The sequence below is a fragment of the Syngnathus acus genome, chromosome 4 (assembly GCF_901709675.1).
Source record: "Syngnathus acus chromosome 4, fSynAcu1.2, whole genome shotgun sequence".
In the NCBI taxonomy this organism is placed as follows: domain Eukaryota; kingdom Metazoa; phylum Chordata; class Actinopteri; order Syngnathiformes; family Syngnathidae; genus Syngnathus; species Syngnathus acus.
In genome coordinates this window covers 7,647,817-7,671,781 of record NC_051090.1, presented here as the reverse complement: position 1 = coordinate 7,671,781, position 23,965 = coordinate 7,647,817, and the positions used below count along the sequence as shown (strand labels likewise).

The window sequence follows — 23,965 nt, the reverse complement described above, 5'->3', positions numbered from 1 at the left end:
TTATCGCATTTTAGAATGAAATGTGATTAGCAAGGCCACACTATTTCATTAAGCACACTCTCTTTTCTGACATAGTGAATGGATTGACAACCCAGAGCTTCAAACCTCCACACATTCCTTTGAGTCATCCTACAGGGGCGGGTGAATTCTCTCTTCACATCTGCTCCGATCCATATTAATGTCTGTGAGATTTTTCATCACCTGCCGGATTATGTCTTGACATTTGTAGAATTGTTAACCCTTTACAGGACTATATCAGCGACATCTTCCGGTCCCCTCATAGTTTAAGAAAACAGTGTGAAATACTAAGAAAGAAAAAAAAACCAATAATAAATTGCAGTAATTGTATTTTTAAATGAAGATTCTAAAAAACATGTGCGGGTAAAATGTGTGAATGCATTTCAACAGCTTGGCCCAGAGGCGTGTGTTGTGATTAAACAGACTACCAAGGGCCATGACAGCAAAACGCCTCAAACCCCCTTTCACTGTGACAAGATATTCTTAGACAGGGTGCATATTTAATGCATTAACACATCTACAATCTTAATTAACAGAGAAGGATGGTGGCTGTGTGGTGTAGTTGGAACGATCACAATCTCTCAATCCTCGGTACAAGACGAGAAAATGGTCAGGAGGACTCTATAAATACGTTATGTATAAAATCTTGCTAAAAAACATTACATTTCACTAATTCAGTAGATCCCATTAACCTTGATGTTTTTTTTTTTTTTGTTTGAGCTAAATTTAGACAGCTTCTCGTGAATGTAATCTGTATATTTTAAAACATCAGCAAAAGCCACCTTCAACTGCAACACAGCAAAAACTAAAGTGATCCAATGGGGAAAATTAAAACTGCAATACCAAAGCAATTATATTTTTTAAATTCTATATAATTCTGGTGAGTGCTGTTAAATATGAATGGAGATATGGGAAGCAAACACAGCATCTAAATTAATGAGGTGAGGTTTGACATAACTTTGCGATTTGGACCTCTAAACGATTACAATTCTTGAATCGTATTGCACCCCTAGTTTGGGTTTCGGAGAGCTTTCATACATTTTTACATAAAATATTTAACAAACATGACAAAAGCAGCAGCCGAACAAAATTGAATTGAATCGTAATACTACTTAATCGTAACCAACCTACTCGTTCCACTTGTTTGGCCTTACACACATGATTCCAGCTATTAGGAAATCAAGCCATTACGAAATATATTATCATAACGCTGAAAATTGGCACAGTAGCTTGAGCTGCCTTGTGCCATATGGCCTGTTGTGAGGAGCCGCTCTGACCCGGAACACCCTCGGTAAGATTCCTATTACAGAATGTTGTACAGAAAGCCAACTACAATAACATGATGGTCATGTAGTGATCATTACTGCCTGCCAAGCAGGTGACTCCAGTTGATCACATGATCTTTGGAGGCTTAGTGCAAATATTCACACAAGAGATATGAAAGCACCACCGATCCTTGCATGTAAGAACTAAAGTTACTTGAAAAATATAGTTGTAGAGGATTTGTCGGAAGGATTACTCAAAAATGACACGACCAATATGTGTTGTTAGCGGGATTATGCAAAAACTACACAACCAATGTGCCAAGCAAAGATTTTTGTGTAGGCACCAATTTTATGCAATCTGGCATGATCATTAAAAAAGAAATGTTTGAACTAATGAAGGCGTTGTATTCTGCCTCTTTAGCATATAATTGCATGATGTGACTTGAGTTGGTTATTGCTGCATTTATTTTGCTTCCGGCGATACACATTTCTATACTTCACAATATAAGACCATTTAAAACCAGTTAAGACCAAGTTTGGTACACATACAGATATTGAGTTGCATTATGCTCTCAATTATATATTGTTTCTATTTTATGTTTTGTTTAGTTGTATTTATTATTTCTTGGTATGACAGAAAATGTTGATTGATCGTCTAAGTTAGGGGTGTCAAACTCATTTTTGTTGCGGGCCGAATCGTAGTTTCTTCGGAGGGCCATTATGACCGCCAAGGCCTTTTATTATATACAGTATAGTCTACACAACAAACTGATGAATAACTAGGTTTGAATCTGGAGACTAAAACTATTTGTAGTTTTGGTATTGATACATGAAGTCGATGCAAATTTGTCTTCGGGGGCCACATAAAATGATGTGGTGGGCCGTATCGGGCCTTGAGTTTGACACCTATGGTTGAAGTGAAGAGACCTGTGTTAAGTGAAGACATCTGTGTTAATTAAGTAGGCGTGTTTAATAAAAAGCCCTCCTGCATAGTAGTTGCAGTGAGTGGTGTGTTAACAGAGCTGAGCATCCTCCTCGTCTTTCTTTGTTTTATTATTATTCACTAAGTTCGGTGCAATTGCAAGGGTTTTACCCAAGTACCTACTGCTGTATGGCTCCTCTGCCAAAAGACGGGAGTTGTTTAATTCCTGCATTTATTTTGCTTCCGGCTGTACGCATTTATATTGCACCCTTCATAATTTTAGACTATTTAAAACCAGTTTTCTATAAATCACATTTATATTGCACCCTTCATAATTTTAGACCATTTAAAACTATTTAAGACCAAGTTTGGTGCACATACAGATTTTTGGCCCTCTGTGTGGGCGTTGACTATGACAGTATATGAATATTGAATCCGGCGTTACACATTCTTGCACATCTGTGTGCTTGATAAGGCTCCATGGTTTGTAATCAATTATACTGGTCTCATTCTGGTATTCATCATTCTTGGAACTAAATCTGTTGGACTTTGATTCGCAATTCTGTCTGGTAACTCATAGTATAGGGAACATTAAAGACAAGTGAGGATCTCTGGGTATCTCTGTGAACCTTGTGATACGTATACGATTCAATATAATTTGACACAATGCAATATGGTACAGTACTACAGAGTATGGCCTCACGGCTTCATAGTTTATTTTGAACACATCCATATACTCAATAAAGTAGAAATATGCATATATCATCGATTTAAAAAATATATATCATTAACTTTCCTCATTCAAGTTCTTCCGAGGTATCTATATTTTGACCTCAACTCTGAGTGAGATGAAAAATTAAGCACTGCTATGTCTATATGGTACCAGTAGAATTGATTTGAATGCATAAGCCTTCTGGGAGTCACCTTTTACGAAAGGGAGGTAAGCGTAAGCTTCTCTAACGTCTCTTGCCACCCAGTGTAATGTACAACTACACGAGCAAGCACAATTTTTTTCAAAAGACACTTATGGTGTATTCATACCTACTACAGCTTGACTTCATACCCACTCGCTTTTAAAGTGCAGAGCAAGCAGATGGATGTTGGCATATAACAGTTTAGAAAATATGTAAAACCATCATGGCCTGAGAGCACTGCAAATTCTGAGCTCATGGTAGCTGATGGGTGAAATGGCCTAGATGACAGGATTTGTAGGCAGTATTGTATTTCCAAGGATGTTGACTGACATTTAACAGTAATTGCACTTTAACAGGCTCCCGTGTTTATTTGTGCAAATGAAAATGCTCTCGTCACCAGTAGCTAGTATATATGCACGCCTGTCTTTGCAGCAGGATGCGCAACTTAAATGCTACCACAATATTTTATCAGTGATAGTGGACTACACACTTTCTAACCAAAATCAACTCACTCAAAATTTTAATATTAGAGGTACCATGTTTGATATGCATAGGCGTTTCGCCTTAACTTTCAGTTCACTTTTAATTTGCAGCAGGACAGACGGGATTTATGTGTGTCCCAGGGCTCCATACTACACCTGAATGGTAACAATTTTTCTCTAAAATAGAAAACCGAGTGACGTTTTTATCTCATCGCCCAAGAGATCGGGCGGGGGTCACTACAAGTCACACAAAGCTCAGACAAACAAAGCTATCACTACAATGAGCAGCTCAAAATCTTAAACATAACCATCAGACATGCAATAATTCCTACTATTCGGTGTGATAAATGCTAATCTTTCAAATGCTATCTTTGACCATGTTACAGAGAAATGCACAAAATAAAATTCAATTTTCTCCTCCAAAGATCCATGCTGCATTTGTATGATGTTTAATGGCTATATATTTGGAGACGTTCTTCAATTCAGTATCACATAGAGAATGCTACCACTCTAATGATCTCTATCTCAAAATAATCACATCTTGTTTTTTTTGTTTTTTGTTTGCCTAAATAAATTAAAGCTGCTTTAGTTAAGCAAACCTCTTTGTGCTGCAAAACATTCTGCCGAAAAATATAACCAACCGTGTTGGTTCACATCTACAAAAGAAATGTCAGTGGGAGATAAATTCTTAAAGCACTTGCTCTTCCAATAAGACTAAGATGAGAAGAAAGCAGCACATATGGTGGCAGATATGCAGGAGTAGTATTATGTAATTACGACTGACATGAATAGAACCTCTATTTGAACACATCAAATGTCTATAATGACTTTGATAGCACAAAGTAGAAAAAATACCCAGTCATAAAAACGACTAAAAGTTATCGTTTCAAACATTTGTCTGTCATCAAGCACTGCAGAAACAAACATAAAAGAAAAGATGACATACCTTTTACAATGAGATTGAGAAGTTTAGGCTTTTCGTTGCGCTCGCTTTGAATTGAGCATGTGTACTGACCATCGTCCGTTACATCCACTTTCTGTATCTGAAGGCTGTACTCATGCTTGTCTCCAACGCTGGACACAATCGACACACGAGGGTCTGCGGACCACTGGTCATTCCCTGCAAAAATGATGCTTGAGCGGTTTAGCCAGGCTCCTTTTGAGATTCCATCCGACAGGTAGCACCTGTAGGAACAAAGAAATGCTGCTTAGATGTATTCAAAAATCTTGTATCATGTATGTAGTCCATGTATGAGGCATGTAGATTTATTGAGGTGCCACCATAACTGGGTACAATTGATGGCTAAATTGTAACGTGTGATGGTAACCATATAACTGAGACAAATTGATCTTCGCCCTAACTTAATATTTTGTTGCACGACCGTTTGCTGCAAGTAAACAGTTTCTGTATCTTCCAGTGAGCTTTAGCCATCTGTCAAAAGGCCTTTTGGTTTACGTCACTTGTACAAACTGCTACCAATATTTATTATTTAAAGGTTACCCTCTCCAGGCTGCATGTTTTAAATCCTTTTATAACGGTTTTACAAGATTTACATGAGGGCCCATAGAAGGCCACTTTAGTGTAGTCAGGAGAGCTGTGTGTTTTGGGTAATTATCCTTCTGGATGACCCGTGAATGAGCCCAAGCATTCTAACACTGAGCAGCACATTTCTCTTAGGAATGACTCCATAGTCTTGAAAGTTTCTTTTAGTCAGAACAGATTCAAAAGACAATGTGTCACATGCTAGACGTGTAGTAGCTTTAAAGTTCTGATGGAACCTTGACCTGGTCCTTATAACTTTAATGCTCGTAGCGTTTTCAGTAGGGATGTTTGATACCACTTTTATTTCAAACTGATATCGGTACGAGTACTAAATATTTAATCATTGATACCAAGTGCTGATAGCATTAAATATTTCTATCTGCCTCTCCTTATTCTTATTCTCTCATTTACAGAGACACAAACAGAAACACATTAATGCACACACATATTCAACAGTCTATATAAAAATGCTATGCTGGACACTGTTGGTAAAATAAACACATGGCTCAACTCTAGGTGGCGAGTGTAAGATGCCGGCAACAAATGCTACCTGTCCCACAATGGACCCCCTGCAAGTTCTGTTATTACATGCTGTCAGGTTTCGTTGAGTTAACCCCATTTTTCTAACGGCCAACTAGGCTCTGTCTTTCTTCACCACGACTGCTGTGACAAATGTTGTGACACGTTCAACATCTCGCCAGACAACCACAAGAATCAGGGTCTGACACACTAGCCCAACCTGTCCCCCATGTTATCTCACAGCCATCTACAATTGTCCACGTTGGCTTGAAACAAGGCTTCAATGGCCGCTAGAAACAAAGGGTAAACAGCTTTATTTAAGAATCATCAAATAAAAACAAACCATGACTCTCAAAATATGAGAAAAAAATCCACTATCCACCTTTCAACGGAATTTTTTGTGACGAAAGCATGGATTGAAGTACTGCTGGAGCACATTATACCCAGGCAGAATCTCTACTTCACATTTTTCTCCATCTTGATTGACTTGTCCTTGACGTTCATTCACCGCCTGCTTGTCAGGATTGAGCATCTTTGCACTATTCCTCCAGAAATGATTACTGTTATCTCTGCCAATGTAATCCCTTATGAAGGTGTCACTTGTGTTTATACACCTCTTGACAAATACAAGTCAAAATAGGCTATTTCTGACATCTTATGTAACTGAGGTCCTAGGTGTTTGTCAACGTAGCCGCTCCAATTTTATGAATGTGGCTTCAAAACTTGCAATAATTTTGTTGATTAGTGTTTGTAATTAAGACAGTTGATAGTTTCCTATTGAATTTGTCACCCGTAGATTATTTTGCAATTCTTACATCAATATGAATTCAACGAAACCTTCAAAGTGTAATATTCCGACAGTTATACAATTTGAAGTTCAACCCACATTTTCTAGAAAGAATATGCTGCAAAAAGTCATGTGTGATGTGACCAGTACTCATTAGACACAACCTCAGTGTTTTAGTTTCTTAGTCTGCATCGGCTCCGACACATGACATTTTTATAGCATAGGGGCACATGCAGTATAAAATAATTTTTTTACTTACTTTAATTTTTTAATAATTTACAAAATTACATTTAAATACAGCCTGTCATGAACCGCAATCAAGTCTTTTCACACATTGTCACACTTGTTCATTGATGGATGAAGTTATTACTGTGGCCAACGGGAACACAATATACTCATATAGGTAAAAAAATATAATATTGTATACAATGTGATAGATGTATAGAATAAAATCTCCAAAGGAGTCTGAGTAGTCAGCGGGTTTAATTAGGAGGGTAACATTCGCTGAAAGACATTAAAGTTTATAAAAATGAATGGATCCCACAAATTAACATTTGGTTGAATAATAAGAGAATTAAAACTGGCCTTTGCCATGAGGAGTGTGAGCAATTATCTAAGAGTAGACAATTCTTCCACATAATTATGTGAATGTACTGTCCACAAAACAGCTAAGTTGAAGCGTAACCTTAGCATGATTTCTTTAATCAACATTTCAGCACAAGAGCAGCAATTTAGCATTATCACCTAGAGACATCGGCTTTCTTTCTAATTATCAAGCAAAAATACTTCAAACCTATAATTGTCACTTTTAGACAACTGAGTAAAGCTCCTTGAGAAAAATACCATTGCTGTTCAATTACGTCTGTATGTGTTCTGATCGTAATTGTCATGCCTTTGCAAACCAATGACGCCATATCAGTGAATGACCCCGACAATTGTTAAGTCACTGAGGCAAATTTGACTCATCCCAAACACTCCATATACGTACAAAGAGGTTTTCAGAGTTTCCAGAGCTTAAAATGTCTTGTTAACACGAGCTATTGTGAAATTGAATTGACTGTCTGGCTTTTGACATTTACCTTGAACGGATGTCTATGCAAATCCACCACTACAAAGTATTGAAAAGGAAGCGTGGAACTGCATGATGTAACTTTGTGGTAACCTCAAGTATGGCAGATATGATATAAGTACTAAGTACCAAACACTTATTGTATTTTGACACTGCTTTCAAAAAAAACAGGATGGAAGAAGTACCATCCTGCCTCTATTATGGCGCTAATACTACCGTATTTTCCGCACTATAAGGCGCACCTAAAAAAACTCAAATTTTCTCTAAAGCCGACAGTGCGCCTTATAATCCGGTGCGCCTTATATATGGACCAATATGGAGTTGTGGACTAACTTATTAAAGTAAGCTTTACGTGTTTATTTTGTGTGTTGTGTGATATTAACGTTTGAGCAACATTGAGTTATTGATATATTGTTGTTTTCACTATTTCGAGTGTTACTATATTGTGATTGCATTAACGTTTGAGCAACGTTGAGTTATTTATACTATGCGCCTTATAATCCGATGCGCCTTATATATGAACAATGTTTTAAAATGGGCCATTCATTGAAGGTGCACCTTATAATCCGGTGCGCCCATACGGAAAATACGGTACCTCAAATTCTTCCACTGCCATGCCGCATATACACAGAAACAGAAAAAAGACAATGACAATATTCCAAATGGAGCATTTAACGTTAGATCATCTCCCAAAAATGGGAAACTGAACTACATATGCAGACAAAATATGTAACAACAATAACAGGTAGGGAATCACTTGCCCAAATATGACAGTTGACAATGAGGTGGGAGACATCAAACAGCGACATCTCATCATGACAGTCCATTAGAGAAAACAGTGAAACCTATTTTTCTGGACAAGCCAATGTTTAGTCGTGACAGTGGTAAAAACAGAGAACAATTCAATCAGATTTCCTCCCCCACACACACTAAAATGATGTAGGAAATAAATTTTTAAGCAACTCTAGGCATTGGCATCATATCTTTTTTATTTGCAATGCTAGCGGTATTCCCAACGTACATGTAAATGGGTCATGTGGTTTTCCTCTGTTGCAATGTTCCTAGTGACATTCCTGAACGTGTGTTTTAGCATCTGCTCACCCAAATCATACCACCCGTTCTGAGGTAGCCTTTTTTGCTTTGCATATTTCTGTCACTGTTTCGGATCTGGCAGGGACCACCCTGAACAGCTCAACTGGGACATCTGCTTCCCGCAGCCATCTGTGCACAGGTCTACCTAATCCCCCTCTTGCTGTCAACCTTTCTCCCATTGCTTTCCCGGCCTTCTTTCGAATGTGTGTTTGCACAAGCAGTATTTCAAACAAGTGTGGATTTGAAGTTAGATACAGAGTGTGAGATACTTACATTGACCTTCATGATGGTTTCAGTTATAGACGGAAACCTATATTCTGACTCGTGACGTAATATCAAAGCTCTAACAGAGGTGGGATAACCCATCTGCCAAAGGGCATCCCTGGGTAGACGTGTTAAGTGTAACAATAAACATTCACGTCTCCAGCCCCTTTTGTTTAAAACAATGTCACTGGCAAACCGCCACAGGTTTAATAGCTTCACATTTGATAATTATTGTGGGATGCTCCGTTGCTGTTTAACTGCACAATTTAGGCAATATTGTTGGAGAATCTTTTTAACCCGACCTGGTTGCATATACATTCCGCTGCTGCAGTTTACACTCAGCATTCGGCACACAAGTGACAGGTCAGCCTTGGCAGCAGGCCAAGCAGTGCGAGAGAAGTAAAGTGAGGGTCAAGGCCGGGTGGCGAGTAGTGACACTCTTGCCTGCTTGCCAAGAGCGCTAAGCACTTACAGATTAGTTTGTTCCGCCTTGTAAGAGTTTCAATCTGAAGTAAGGAGGAAAAACACATTTGTATAATGCTTACACAGGACTCCGGATTATACAAATTGTCAGGGTTGTTTGGCATTCAGTCAATGACAGTTGTTAAGAATAAATAAAAATCACCTATTTTTATAACCTATTACAAGATACTGTTAGAATGAAAAGAGAGTTTGTGTGCCACTGGCCTTTAATGTGATGATTTTTTAAAAGTGCCAGTAACAAGGAGGGTGTTTGTTATGGCTTCCCGGCGGGGCTTATCCACCCAGTTGATGTGCTCTGTTCATGGCACAAATGGACAATTCTTCATTGTCAAAGGACATTGGAACCCCAGCATATACCGATAGGTATGACCACATTCATCATTCTGACAAAGGAAGTAAACAATTGCCACAGAAGTTAACTAGTTTCAGTCATCTACAAATATTGGAATAAATACTTGCCGCAAAGGCGCGGGAGGCTCCGTTGGGTGGCGTCACATATTACATGCCCTACTTATGTATTCATTCAGGGACACTCCGGGTGGAACAGTCTCTCAGTGAAATTTCCTCTAATACCATGAAGAGTAAGTAGTAAGTGGAAAAAAGTCAAGTGCCCTAAAATGGAGATCGATGATAATTACTTGATGACATCTAGATGACTAAAGTAGTAGAGTAATTATTGGTAGTATGTAAAGTACACAACACAATAAAGTTGAATAATTTCAACATAAATTCAAGAGTAATAGTATTTTATGAGTGGATAACATTGTCATGTAAAATATTCGTCAATAACCGTTTTGTGATTGTGACAGTTGAGTCTAGAATAAATGGAGGAAAAAAATCTGAAGAGTAAATTGGTTTTGCAATTGGTTTAAGAACCACTATAATATTAATAAATACAGATGTTTGAGGCCCCAACTCCATAAGATAATTATGACGAGGGTGTTTAGGCCACATCCACCCAAAATGTAAAAGACTATTTTATATACTACCCCTCTTTGGTGCTTTCATAATTTGCATGGGTTCACAATATTTCTTGATGTGCTGATTTGTGCTTTTAGTGATAGAGGGTTGGCTGGATACAGACATTCGATTTATGCTGCAGCTGCTTAAAATGCAGATCCTGTGTACTGGCAGGGACCAGAAAGTCTTTAGTTAAGCTAATTGCCAGTGCATTTGGCAAAGATTATGTTCAGTTTAAGGTTGGTCCTATAGACAGGGTCTCTGCCTCATAAGAGTGAATTGATAAAGTAATTGGAAGGGAACAGACTATCTTTTGAGAATCACTTAATCCCAAGTCTAAATAGTGAAACATCAGACCGATTCAATTAACGTATCTAATGGATATGTGAGGCGGTAGATTCTATGTGGGATAACGTGAGGACAAACGAGAGTCAGCAAACTATTTCTTCTTGATAGTCAACAACTTGCACAGAGACACATATTTTCTTCAATCCAGCTGGACATATAATGTGGTGCCCTGGCCTTAACACACTTGAGTAGATGTCAGTGAGGTTTAAAAAAAAAAATCCAATTACTCCAGGATTGTCAACAGAGCCTTAAAGGGTTGGGAGGAAAACAAACAAAGTAGACTTCACCAAGCAATTTAGGGGAAATGACGAACAATTTTGAGTTCAAATCTTCTGTCTAGTTTTGTACTTTTCTATATTTGCCAAGTAAATTCAGGAATCTCCACTTGTATGACTAGCCAGACATGCTTGTTGGCATATTGCGCCAGAAAAATCTTTCTTATTTTGTTATCAAAAAATGGGAAAATACTCACATCATTTTTTTTTTAAGAATTAAAATTAGTGTAGGTTTGTGCTACACTTCTTAAAGGAGTGCAAAATATAACCAACCTTACTTAAGTTTACTGATGCTTGCCTGCCTGGGCCAGAACAAATTTGATAACTAAATACGATGAAATAAACATGCTATTGCTTTTCTGTGTTAATATTCAATATTCAGTATTTTTAGTCATACATTGAATGGCAGAGCGCCAAAAAACATTAACTGGTGGCACCAAAACATTAACAATTAAGATTATACAAAGCTTATTACATGAAGGGTTTGGCCAGGATTTTCCTCCAACATGCCAGCAATAAAGGAATATAGCCTGAGAATGACGAAACAAACAGGTTCATTAACTCTGCAGCATAGAAATGCTTGTATTGTTTTAAACAGATGAAAGAATAGTTTTAGAAAGATACCCGACTAGGAAGTCCTTCTCCTACATTTCCAGCCTTCTCGCTTGGATGGCTCATTGGCTACTGTATTGAATTAGTATAAGCAGCGAGGTTTAGACTTACAAATTTTTCTTTATCTATTTCTCAAACATGCAATTAGATGAAGATGGCCGCAAGGTTTACTAAATAACCATATTAAAAGAGAATAGTGTTAAATTGGAAAGTGCCTAAAGGCAAACGTAATGGGTTTTTCCATTGACATGCCCTGGTGTAAAAGAATGAGTTTATAGCTCCTATTTCAGATCTCAAACTCTTTTCAGAAAATGCATTTACACCACACTGGACAAATATAATCACAACAGCTGAAAAATATCGAATTCTACATCAGATTTAACAAAGAAAATGTATGTTCTTTAGGAGCCTGAGGGGCATGCTAGGCTCTTTTTTTTTTTTGGGTTGGAGATAATAAGAGTAGTTGTAAGAGCTTAGTAGATAATTATGTGTCAAATTGTATCCACTCAGTGAAAACTTGAGCTTTATGGAATCTAATTTTAAATAAACCGTTTAGGATTGTGTGTCTAAGGCCAAGATCTGATGCTTTTTGTGTTCATCTTCTGAAGGGTTCAGTTACAGAGCAAAGTAGGAAATGAGACATTTGCGCTTTAATGTCGTTAGCTGACTCTTGTCTCGGTGTGTCTTCTCGCTTTATAGGTAGGCAACATCGGAAGAAGGCGGGTAAACGCCCATCCTGTTTGCATAACAATGAAGGGCATAAAACAATACATCTAGGCCAATGGAGTAGGTCAGACAAATCGGTTGCAAGATAGCTAGATAATGGAAACAATATAAGCTAATTGCATGTTTTTATCTGTCACGGGGGGTTGAAGTAGGACTCAAAAGCAAAGACAGAGATGTTGCACTTGATCACTGATTGATTTATCCAGATGCAGACTGGGTTGTATGGAGGTTATGTATGTGTGTATTTATGAGCTTGAGATGATTTAATTATATTATCAGTAAAAAAATGCAAATTTTCTTTTGCCTAACTGGATAGCTGATAATAATTTTAAACTTATTTGATCTCATAACAGACTCCCCCACCCCCCCCCCCCCCCATCCAAAATTCCATAGCTATTCTAACTGCCCTGATGCAGCCATTTTCAAGGTGTAAAAAGAATTATCTGTTTTTCCAATGGCCATGACCTGGTGGCCTATGAATGTTCTCAAAGACAACATTTATGTGACATTTAATGTAACTGATGTTAGATGAAATGTGCCATAAGTGATGTTTTAGTAAATTCACAAGGTTGCCAGTCTTTTTATAAGCTTCATAACCACTGACCTTGACAGAATGATAGGACAGCCCCACCATCCAAGAAGGTGAGCTCTGTAACCATACCATCCATCATCGGAGCACTGGAGCAAAGCCCCAGCGAAGATCTCAAACTGCAAGAGAAGCCTCACCAACTCATGGTGTATAGTGGACACACACATAACCAGCCTGAAGCTGGATCTTTTAGCCTTGAACGGATATAACTGGTTGTTCATTGTTAATGATTAACGACGTATGGAGTTCCATAGTGTTGTGGGAATTAGCTCTGTCAGTCAAGCACTTCCCTCCCACACAGACATATAGACTCACACCCATGGCAGCAACCCACAAGCACATTACACAAGCAGTGTGGCTTGACAGACGTGAGCCGAATAATGTTCGCCCCACACTCCGAGTGCCTGCTCTTTCTGTAGTTCTGTCGTATCTCTTTTTTTTTTTTTTCCTGGGCTTACTGAAATAGTCTGCGGCTTCAACGGATCACCACCTAACAGAAAATACCTCAATTCCCCACCAGTACACACTAACAATGGAACAGGAGTACTCCTTACAGCATGTAGGTCAGCCGTGCCTTCCATGTCTACCGGTTACAAGAAGAGGTTACAAGGGAAGGGTTCCAAACTGGGGTTTGATCGACCTGACAAATACTGTCAAATCTGATTTCAGTTTCTTATAGCGCATATTTGCATGAGACTAGAGCAAGATTATGTCATTCCAACATTTTATTGGAATAAGTCAGGACAAGGTCGTAGTAGCCAGAATTAAAAATGTAGACAATTATGCTTGCTGTTATACTGCAATTAAGATACACAAGCAGTGAGTGACTTACTTTGAACTGATGTCCTCAATACTGTGAGATGGATGTGGTAAAGCACAGGTGTCAAACTCAAGGCCCGGGGGCCAGATACGGCCCGCCACATCATTTAATGTGGCCCGCGAAGACAAATTGTGCATCAAATTCGTGTGTCATTACTAGAATTGCAAATTGTCTTCACTTTTAATAAAATATATATTTTTTTTAATATTTGACCAGGTTTTACTCGTCTGATTTGAAAACGAGTTATTTGTCAGTTTGTTTGGTAGCTTTTACTGTATATAATACGAGGTGCTCATACATTTATTTGGGTCATAATGGCCCTCCGAAAAAAGCTATGACTACAATGCGGCCCGCGAAAAAAATGAGTTTGACACCCCTGTGCTAAACCATGGGTAGGCAACTCTGGTCCTCATGTTTTCTACAGCTCCCTGTTGCAACATACCTGATTTAAATAATCAGGATTGTTATCCACCTTCTGCAGACCTTGCTAAGTATAACCATTTCAATTAGGTGTGTTGCTAAACTGTCAACCACTGTGACACGTGTAACATATTACTGCAAAGAACATTAATGACTTACACCACCACAACTCTGATGAAAAAAGTTAATTATCAAACTCATGTGACATAAATTAGCTTCTCCCTCACATACAAACCTGTCACTTCAATATGCACAGTGTACAAAAAGACACAATATCCTTCCTCCCTAAATCTAAGCTCTACCATTCTAGTTCTTAACTGTAAACACAAATTTGTCTAATTTTGAATATAATAAACAACTCCACTTTTACCTTAAAGACATAAACCTGGTCAACTTTAATGAAAATGGTCATTTAATGTTATGCTCTTTTCCCTCATTAGGAACATCTACAGAGAAGCAATAACACTTTATACCACCACTGGTGACCAATGTAGCCGCAAATGCCATATGGATATGACCATCGAGATAATGTTGTTGGGGATGATTTGTGTGTGATGCAATATCGCTCCAATGGAGGGATAAAAATCTAATCACGCTATTCAGCTAATGGTGATGACTGTTTTATGATGGGTGGATGTCAGGCAGTGGGAGCGTGACTCAAGAGTCATTGTGTTTGCATACCTGCTCCTGACATTACTGCCCATGCATATGTTCTAAAGGTCACATTAAGAAATAACTGCAGTACAAAAACATAATCATCACACTAAATTCTCATAGTCAGAGCTTGTGTCCCATTGTGAGGGCAGCTTCTGTGACCGTTCCTTATTACGCTAATGTATGACTCCTGCGGGAGATATTACCTTAAAGTATGTTACACATGGCCGTATCAAGCTCGAGAGCATACGGCCAATAATGAACCAAAGCACTCATACTAAGAGACGAAATCATACATTTTAGATCTTTCATACATCAGAAAAATACACAAGACTATTCTGCATTTGATATGTAAATGAACTACTTACTCATTCAGGTAAAGTAAAATGGTCTCTGAAAAGTCATGCAAGACATAGAAGGAACTTTTTTTTTTGGTCATAATCCATGAAACATAAGCTCATTTTGAATAAAAGAAATACAAATTACTTCAGTGCCTTTGATTTGGCAGCTTCAGTAAAATGCCATTACACTTTGATGAAACACTACTTACATATGTAGTTTTATGAGGACGGTTTTGATTAAAAGAAAAAGATAAACAAAATTAAATTCCTGCAACAAAGCCAATGATGGGTTTAGTCTACAGCAACCACAGTGCCAGAGTTCATCATAATGAAAGTGCACGATACTCACTGCAATGTTTCAGCTCAGTGATGCGTGTTTAATCACTTTTGACAACAATGGCTCTCTCTGCGGCACAGAGTTTTGGCTATAAGGTTTATTTGTTTAAGGAGAATGTAATTATCGTTTAATTTTGTTTTTTTGAAGAAACTCTTGGGCAGGCAAAAAAAAAAAAAAAACCCTTAGGCTCTTTGCCTCAATTACTGATATTCGCATATCGCTGTTTGTGAAATTGTTCCAGCTGTCTGAGGTGTAAGTCTCAAATAGTAAAACTGAAAATAAATTACCCAAATCTGAACAAGAATTTTATAGGAACTCAATTTGAAATCAGTAGTTTCATGACGTTTTAGCGCATTCCTGATAAATATCCAATGAATAAACATGATCACAATCAATACACAATTTCTGTTGCACTAGGCAAAGGTATTGACATTTATCAAAATTCATCCTCTAGTAAATAATATTGACCCAATAGAAAAATTAAATAGGATCATTAATAAGCAGTCACTGTCCCAAGCCAGGTCAGTTCAAACGTTGTCTAAATTGGCTCCGCCTTTTGCCTCCTTGTGGAATAAAATGGTTGGCACTAGCCGGGAGCTGCTGTTATGATTGATGACACGTCTCCTCTGGTGCGCTCGTCACTGCTGATGTACTCTCACACCGCTTTACACTTCAGCACTAATTGGGCAACCCCACAAATTCCCTACCCTACGTATGCGAGGTCCAGCTCCGAGCAAACCACCCACGCAGACGTGTGTGAGCTACACTCTTCTGATTAAGCACTGCTCACAAGCCTGCTAAGATGTCAGCCGCATGGGGGGGTGGGTCTGTTCACCATGTAGTTCACATTAGGTGGGAAATAAGGTGGGCAGCTCTGGCTACAAATAGCTGTGTAGCACTAAAACTATCGGCTTGCTGTGCACGTACTGAATACATTACAACAAAGTTTATGAACAACAACACAGTCCAGACAAAAGGTTGGTGATATCCCAGAGGACTGTGCTCTGGTTCACAATGCCATCTGTGGATAACATTGTTTCGCCAGTCTTCAGTGAAAGTGACTCATAATCTAACCTGTGTTATGCGTATAATGCTTATGATAACAGAGAGAACAGATGCAATTTTGATTTAATGTCTTGCTCAAGGACACATCACTGTTCCCACATTTGAACTGACAACCTTGGGATTTTTAATCCATTTAGGAATTGGAGTGCTACAGAGCAAACAGAAGGGGTGTATCCTTTCAAACGGTTTGATGAACAATACATCATGTTCATATCAGGCATCAATCAACGCAGGTTTGCACTGCAAATGAAGGCACTTACAGGTTGCAAAGCTATTGGAAGGGATTCCAATAACTGAGGTGCATGTTCTCTGGTTTAAAATGAAGGGCAAAGGTTCAGAAACTGTTGATGTGAGCTGAGGCACAACAGATCGGCACATTTTGGGAGAAATGCCGTACATGATGATTACTCCTAAGTCTGATTATGGTCTTGAACAAGCTGAATGAACAGCGAGTACCATTTGCAACATCATTGTATGACCAGAAAATCTGGCAAAGTTGTTGTTGTTGAAACGTTTGGATCCCTCTTAGCCTTTTCTGCTGCTGTTATCGCAATTTCAAAGCATCTCAGGGTCCACCAGCTGAATCATTAGGACTTGTCACTTCACCAGTAGCAAAGCAAACGAGGAGAGGCTTCAATTTGTGATATCCAAAAGAAAATCTTAACAATTTCAACCGAGGAGCAGGTGGAGATGTGTGCAGAAGCTTTCGAATTCTGGCTCTCATCTGACTTTACACAGGCTCTCTTGAGGACAATCTCAGAAACATCGCTGTCCTTCCTTTGACAGGCTTGCTTGTTCATTAGCTGCTCGATGCTTTACTTTTAATGTAAAAATATTCTCAATTCGTCCTAACTCTCTCCAAAGCAACTCGTGAATAATTCATGCAACTGTACACAATCCCATTATTAATCATAAAATGATAAAAGTATATACATCTGGGGGAAAAAATTGCCAGTAAACCCCCCTGATAAATAGACGACTTGTGCATTTGAACTGATGGAAAAATAAAAATAAAAGCATCCATTTGAAGTACCCTGGAGAGTCACTTCCACAGAGGCGTCTTCAAATAAAGAGTAATACAAAAAATATTTACTTAAACTACGCCTCCAGAATGTTGCATTATCGCCATACGGCTCAATTTACTTACCATGAACTCAAACATCTTCCACACATTTTACATGTATAAAGTTTACGATTGTTCCTTTGTCTTCATTATTAATTTTCATTTTTTAAATTATTAATGAATTTATCAGCATCTTCAGCTACAACATAACACAGAAATATAAACAGCAAAAGCTTTCTTTTCCATCTGTATTTTGCTTTGCAACATGAAGAAACACGCATTGAGTATTACGATGAGATTGAAAGGACTTGGCAGTCAAGCGAAGCGACATGGTAAGGGAACCTTGTTACCTGTTGTCAGGACAACAAAAAACTCATAAAGAAAACAAAACAGCTTGTCAGAACCCCCTTCAATGTTAATGCATTATGACGTACGCTTATATCTGCAAAGAAGAACAGCACAAAACAAGACAGCACTGCACTGGAGGCAGGTTTCATTTGAAATGTTTCAAATATCTCACTCAGTTTTCAGACAATATTTACCGTGACAAAGAAAACATACCTGCAGAGAAGGCATAAATTGATGTGTGATGTTTCAGGCCCTGAAGACAAAACCAAATTGCTTCGTCTACGTGGATTTTATATATATATGGAACCATTGAACCTGTTCTTGACATTCAATTTAAGAACTGCAAAAAAAATATGCTGTATTCAAACGTATGAAGTTCTCGGTGTGCATCTAATCATCCATTTGGTCCTGCAATCATGTCGTTATTTTTATCACTGGACCGAACAGTCTCAACCATATTGGACCATATTGTCCCATATTCATGGAGGACTACAAAAATATGATATGTACTATTGAGAAACTGAATTCCTGAGCATTAGGACAATTCCAAATTTAAAAAGTATCTAATTGACTAATTGATATTCAAAAATGATAATTTGATACTTGATTCATTGATTCATTGTTGCTTCTCTAAACATATTGGCTATTAAATCACTCTGGTGAAAGGTATCAGTTTGTCTGTGTTTGAACACTGGCTACTCACAGGCAGCTTATTCACTGCTGAAGAGCTCTCAGACATACAATTTTAGCTATTTGACACTTTACTACAAATGGATATTACAAAACACTTTGTTTGCAATGTTTGCACACAGCAAGTTAGTTCAAATCCGTCACCTGTATACACCTGAATGACAGTTCGCATGTATCTAAAAAAAACCTGAGTCAGGTCAATGGTATCATAAATTACCACTGTAAATGTAATCATTCTTAAAGTCAGGAAAAACATGCAGCTCAACAATAACATACAGTAAATGATTGAATTTAGAGGTGCAACAGTTAATCAATTAATGAACAATTGATTGTCAATTACAATTAAAAACAGCCTTAGAGAAACTGTACTGCAGATTTGCTTTCATTTTTGTGAGTTTTTGGCAAGGTGGTTAACTAATTGGATTGCTTTAATGATGGAAACAACGATGACAAGCATACCCACTTCACATTGTGAGGACTACTACATTACCGAGTATGCTGGCAAGAACACAGGTGAATGTTTGAAGACAAAATACAAATCAAAGTATCCAAGAGGGGAAGGCAGCGGGGGCATTGTGTTCAAATCAAAGGCAGTGCCTGGATTTAGGTTTGTAGCAGAGAGACTTGGCCCACACAGTTGCACCAAAGACAACTGGCTGTTTTAGAAAAGACGGAAGATTCTGTGCAAGCTGGAAAAGCGATTGCATGCCTCAGGGAATTTCCATTGTGGCACCTGACTGTGTCACGCAGAATGCAGATGGATGAAACCGACTGTGTGTGTCTGCGCGCCTGTGTGTGTGTGTGTCTGTGCATACATCCACGTATTTTAATATGACTAGTTGCTACATTTAGCATAATAAAATGTGATGTACAGTTCATATATTGTATCCGAGTTCAAATTTGCATAAATATGTAATCCCATGATTCATTTTAAGGATTACAAAAAATACCAAACTTCAATACAAACATTATAATTCAGTGATAATTTATCGCCTTTTGGACCATTAAGTGTAATATCAGTTTTACATTAACAAGAAATTCAGCGAATATAATCCTGGTAGCACAGCCAGAAGTGAAAAGGCAGTTAAATGAATCTAGCAGTAACATCAACAAGAATATGTTGGGTAGTTCCTAGAAAGGTAATTTGAATAGAATGACAGTCTTGCTCTCTGAGTCACTGATTTAAACACATTTTGCATTCAGGGATTTCCAACAACACAATACGTGATGTTGGCTACAATTTAGTGAGCTGTCATACAAGTTGTCACGGTAATCTAACATTCACACATACCAAAATAAACATAATCTCTAAGTGTTATTTCCAAAATACAAAATTGAATTAAGTCATTCAGGGGAAAAGAAAGGTTAGCATTTACTCAACTTACTTTAGTACTAAAGCCACTTCTCCTCATAAACAATAGCAACATTGGGTAGCTAAATCATTGGTGATATTGATTTGCCCTACTGCCTCTTTCTCCATTTCCTAGTAATTACCAATGCAGACACTCCAATTACCTTCCTCCAACAAACATTTACCACTGTAATCCATTTATTATGCAGATGACATATACTAAATAATCATTTTCAGAGTGACAGCCATTCATACTCCACAGAATAAATAACAATATACTTCCATCTTTTGTAACGAAAGGGAAATGTAATTTGATATGTTAAATAAAACATTGTTTGCCATTTGTTGGTGTTGTGGAAAGTCTAAGTACGCCAAGTGAAGTTGGAGATAACATCTGAATTAATACTACTGTGAAATTAATATTACTCTGAAATCAAGTAGTTTTATTGCCCCCACACCACATTACAACTAACCACTCGAAAAAAATTAGGGCTCTTCAACATTACACAATCCCTTTAAAAAGAAAACTAGAATTCCTCTTTTATTCATTAAACGGTATTACAAAACTAATGAAGGAATGAAGTCAGGCCTGGTGGATTAAAGTCAGTCTACCTTTAAAGCTCAAACCCATGATTACACCTAAAGGAGCTTGTAGTCACGGAAGTACAAAACTAGTGTTCTCTCTGGATCGTACATCCAATTTCTAATAAAATAAATAAATACTGTGCTTTCGTAGCACAGAAAATTCACTTGGTCTACCTGCAAAAAATTTAACATTACTCTAAATTTTACCAAAGGTTGAGAGCATACATGATCAGCATACCATGCAAAAACAGCTGCCACTACAACTGTAGTAGTCTTTTCTTGAAAGATTTGCATGTCAGCATGTTCCATCTACAACTTGCTGACATAGACTCATTTCTATTCTGTAACTTGGATTGACTGAATATTTTCAGCTTGGGTTCTATAATATATTGTGTGAGAGAAGCACAACTAATTAGGATGAGAACCTGACGTAGGGAAAAATATTAACCCTACTGTCCCTCCGAAAAACACATCCTAAAATAGTCCTATGGAAAGACTGCCATTATATGTGAACGTATACAGTGATGCAAAAGGATCCATTTTCACCCACAAGTCATTTCTCTATTCCTTAAGACTCTTATTATTACAATGAGCCTCACGTATAAAATATTTCTCTTAGAGGACTTGGGGGAAAAAAATCTAATAAGGAGGTAATTCACGTGGGTGCTGCTAAACAATATGCTTAATTTTTGGAAAGCACAATGAATTTATGCCCCTGATGAGCCTGCACACAGTCTAGAAATGCACTACCTGCCTACAAATGCATATCAGAGTCACTAGATAATAAAAAATAACATGCAACTTCCATCATACATTGAAACATACTGGAGGAGCATATTAATGTGCAGAAACTGCAGAGTACTAAAGTCCAGAGTTCCGCCACTTATAGGCACCCCTTTTGATGTCAGATAACGAATGACGAGAAACATTAAAAAAAAAAAAAAAACAGACTAAGCACAGAAAGAAGTGGGTTTTCGTCCGTCAGAGTAATTTCCACAAACCGAGTAAAGTACCATAACCGTAACTAAGATGTGGTTGCCTGAGCTGAAAATGAGTTTGACGCCCCTGCTTAGAGCAGCATGCTAATGAAATACGCCATGACGTTAAATAAACAAAAACAAGTTAAAAGAGGTGAAACCTCACATATAATGTTACAGGCAGAGCAACATAGCTGCAAAGGAATTGAGAGATTTCTGATTCCAGTCCCAGTTTGCCCTCATACTTGCCAAAGAAGAGGAAGATACAGAACCCCCAGTTGGTCATGATTCAGTTTTATTATGGTTGTTATGTCTCTATGTTATGCATCTTGTAGATTAATACCCTTTATTTGTTCTTAATGTTGAAGGAGCTCCAATCGCTTAATGGTCCATGAGGAGACATTTCAGTCGCATCTTAATCAAAAATTAACTCAATTCATTGAAATTCTGTTGGGTAGTGACATCCTCACTTGTGAGAAGTAGATAGATAACTATAAATACCAGCAATCCCAACAGCAGAAAGAATTTGTAGGTCTGATTTGACATAAATCCCGTGCAGCGTATGGCCGATCACAACACGACGTTGGAAATTATGATAGGCATGGTACGAATATATGTGTTTACCTAGGACGACCACCTATGGCGAAAGCCAACCTGTGGAAGAATTTTTACTTTCTGGACCTGGATTTACCGTATCTGCTGCCAAATTGTCAAATGAGCAACGAAGCAAAAATCTGAATCCGTCCAATATGAATATGGATAAACTGATATGGACTTTTTGAGGCCAAGGCTGATCTCGATATTTCGCAGACAAAAAAATATCAATATACTATGAAAATACAATCCTAAAGGTCTTAAATTGGTTGTGTAGTTTGTGGACTCATTTGGAAAATGCACATCAAACACAAATGGGTACTAAATAAATGATCCCTGCACTTTCACGAGGATAAAAACCGAGTGACCATGAGGCTAATAATACAGCTAGCTTTTTCAATAGGTTTCTCTTCACACATTACTTGCTAAAATGGCGGTCAAACAGCTATTCACACAATAGATACAAGCTGTGAAGGAGACAATGAGCATATGGAGTTCAAAACAAGCAATACTTTTCAGACAGCAACAATGGTCACAATATGAAATGCGGTGCAAAACAAACCCCAGACATTTTGTTATTGTGTCCAACAAGGTAAACTGGGTTGCTTCAACTGAAATTTTTCATCATTCATTTTTATCTAATAAACCTAATCAAGCCAGGAGGAGGTAGCCCTAATTAACCAAACGGGCTGTGATCACGTAATGAAAAAGCTCAGATGCAGAAAGTGATTTTTTTTCCAACAATACTTACATGATAAGGAGACAGCAGCAGAGTCAGTTTCTAAATTGGACTGTATTGCAAGAAAATATCCCCTAAATAGCTCCTATTTCTGTATCCACAGAATTTGTGATGGGTATAAGACACAAACTACTTCAATGGAGACTGGTTGCACAGACAACACACCATTATGGTAATTGCCAACAAGCCAGGGAAAATAATATGTCACAGTTTTTCCTAGGGAGAAATACAACTCAGTCATGCAAAACAATCGTTTTACTTATCAACTGTCTACAGGCATAATTTGAGTGTCACTTGTGCTGAACTTTCAACTATGTCCATTATAGTCACATATCTATCTTTGTATGATAGTTTGATTCGGAATAGTCACATGAGTAGTACTTTGCATCTTTATACAAGCTTCAGATATTTTCCAAACCAAAATTATCATCATAGTCTACGAATCTACCGTATTTTCCGCACCATAAGGCACACCGGATTATAAGGCACACCTTCAATGAATGGCCCATTTTAAAACTTTGTCCACATATAAGATATATACATTTGGCCCGCGGGCCGGACTTTGGACGCGCCTGCTGTAGTGGCTCAATATTGGTCCATATATAAAGGCGCACCTGATTATAAGGCGCACTGTTGGCTTTTGAGAAAATTTGAGGTTTTTAGGTGCGCCTTCTAGTGCGGAAAATACGGTAATCATAAGAATATGTCTCAATGTTGTCGCTGTTTAAGAGCTATTCATCGCATACTTCACATTTTAGTGAGGTTGGACTCATTTAACATACTTTTTCTACTACGACTATTCCAATTACTAGTAAGAGTCAAGGTTTACTTAACCGAATCCAAAATGACATGAAATCTCTGAAGAGCATGTGAAAGGCTGATTTGACTAAAGTACTAGAAAGCAATAAACCTCTGATGGAAGTCTGTTAAAAAATAAAATAAATCAGCATACGGGTTTAACAGATCTACTCGTGCATGGTAAAATGCTTTTTAATCAGCACAAGCCATGACAAACAACATGGGCTTTTGTTGGAGGCTGAGCTTTTGAGTAATCAAACAAGTTCAAAAAGGGTGATGATACACATATGGTCCATTCCTCATCTTCAAGAAGCC

General features: G+C 37.9%; 1 protein-coding gene across 3 annotated transcripts in view; it reads right to left on the bottom strand.

Moving 5' to 3' along the window:
* The window catches only part of negr1 (neuronal growth regulator 1), an 89,204-nt gene that overhangs the window by 61,898 nt on the left and 3,341 nt on the right, over positions 1-23,965 (bottom strand). For all 3 annotated transcript variants that reach the window (XM_037248983.1, XM_037248982.1, XM_037248984.1), the window contains exon 2: positions 4,548-4,786. In XM_037248983.1, the coding sequence (XP_037104878.1) occupies positions 4,548-4,786 (239 nt within the window). The remainder of the gene's footprint in view (positions 1-4,547; positions 4,787-23,965) is intronic.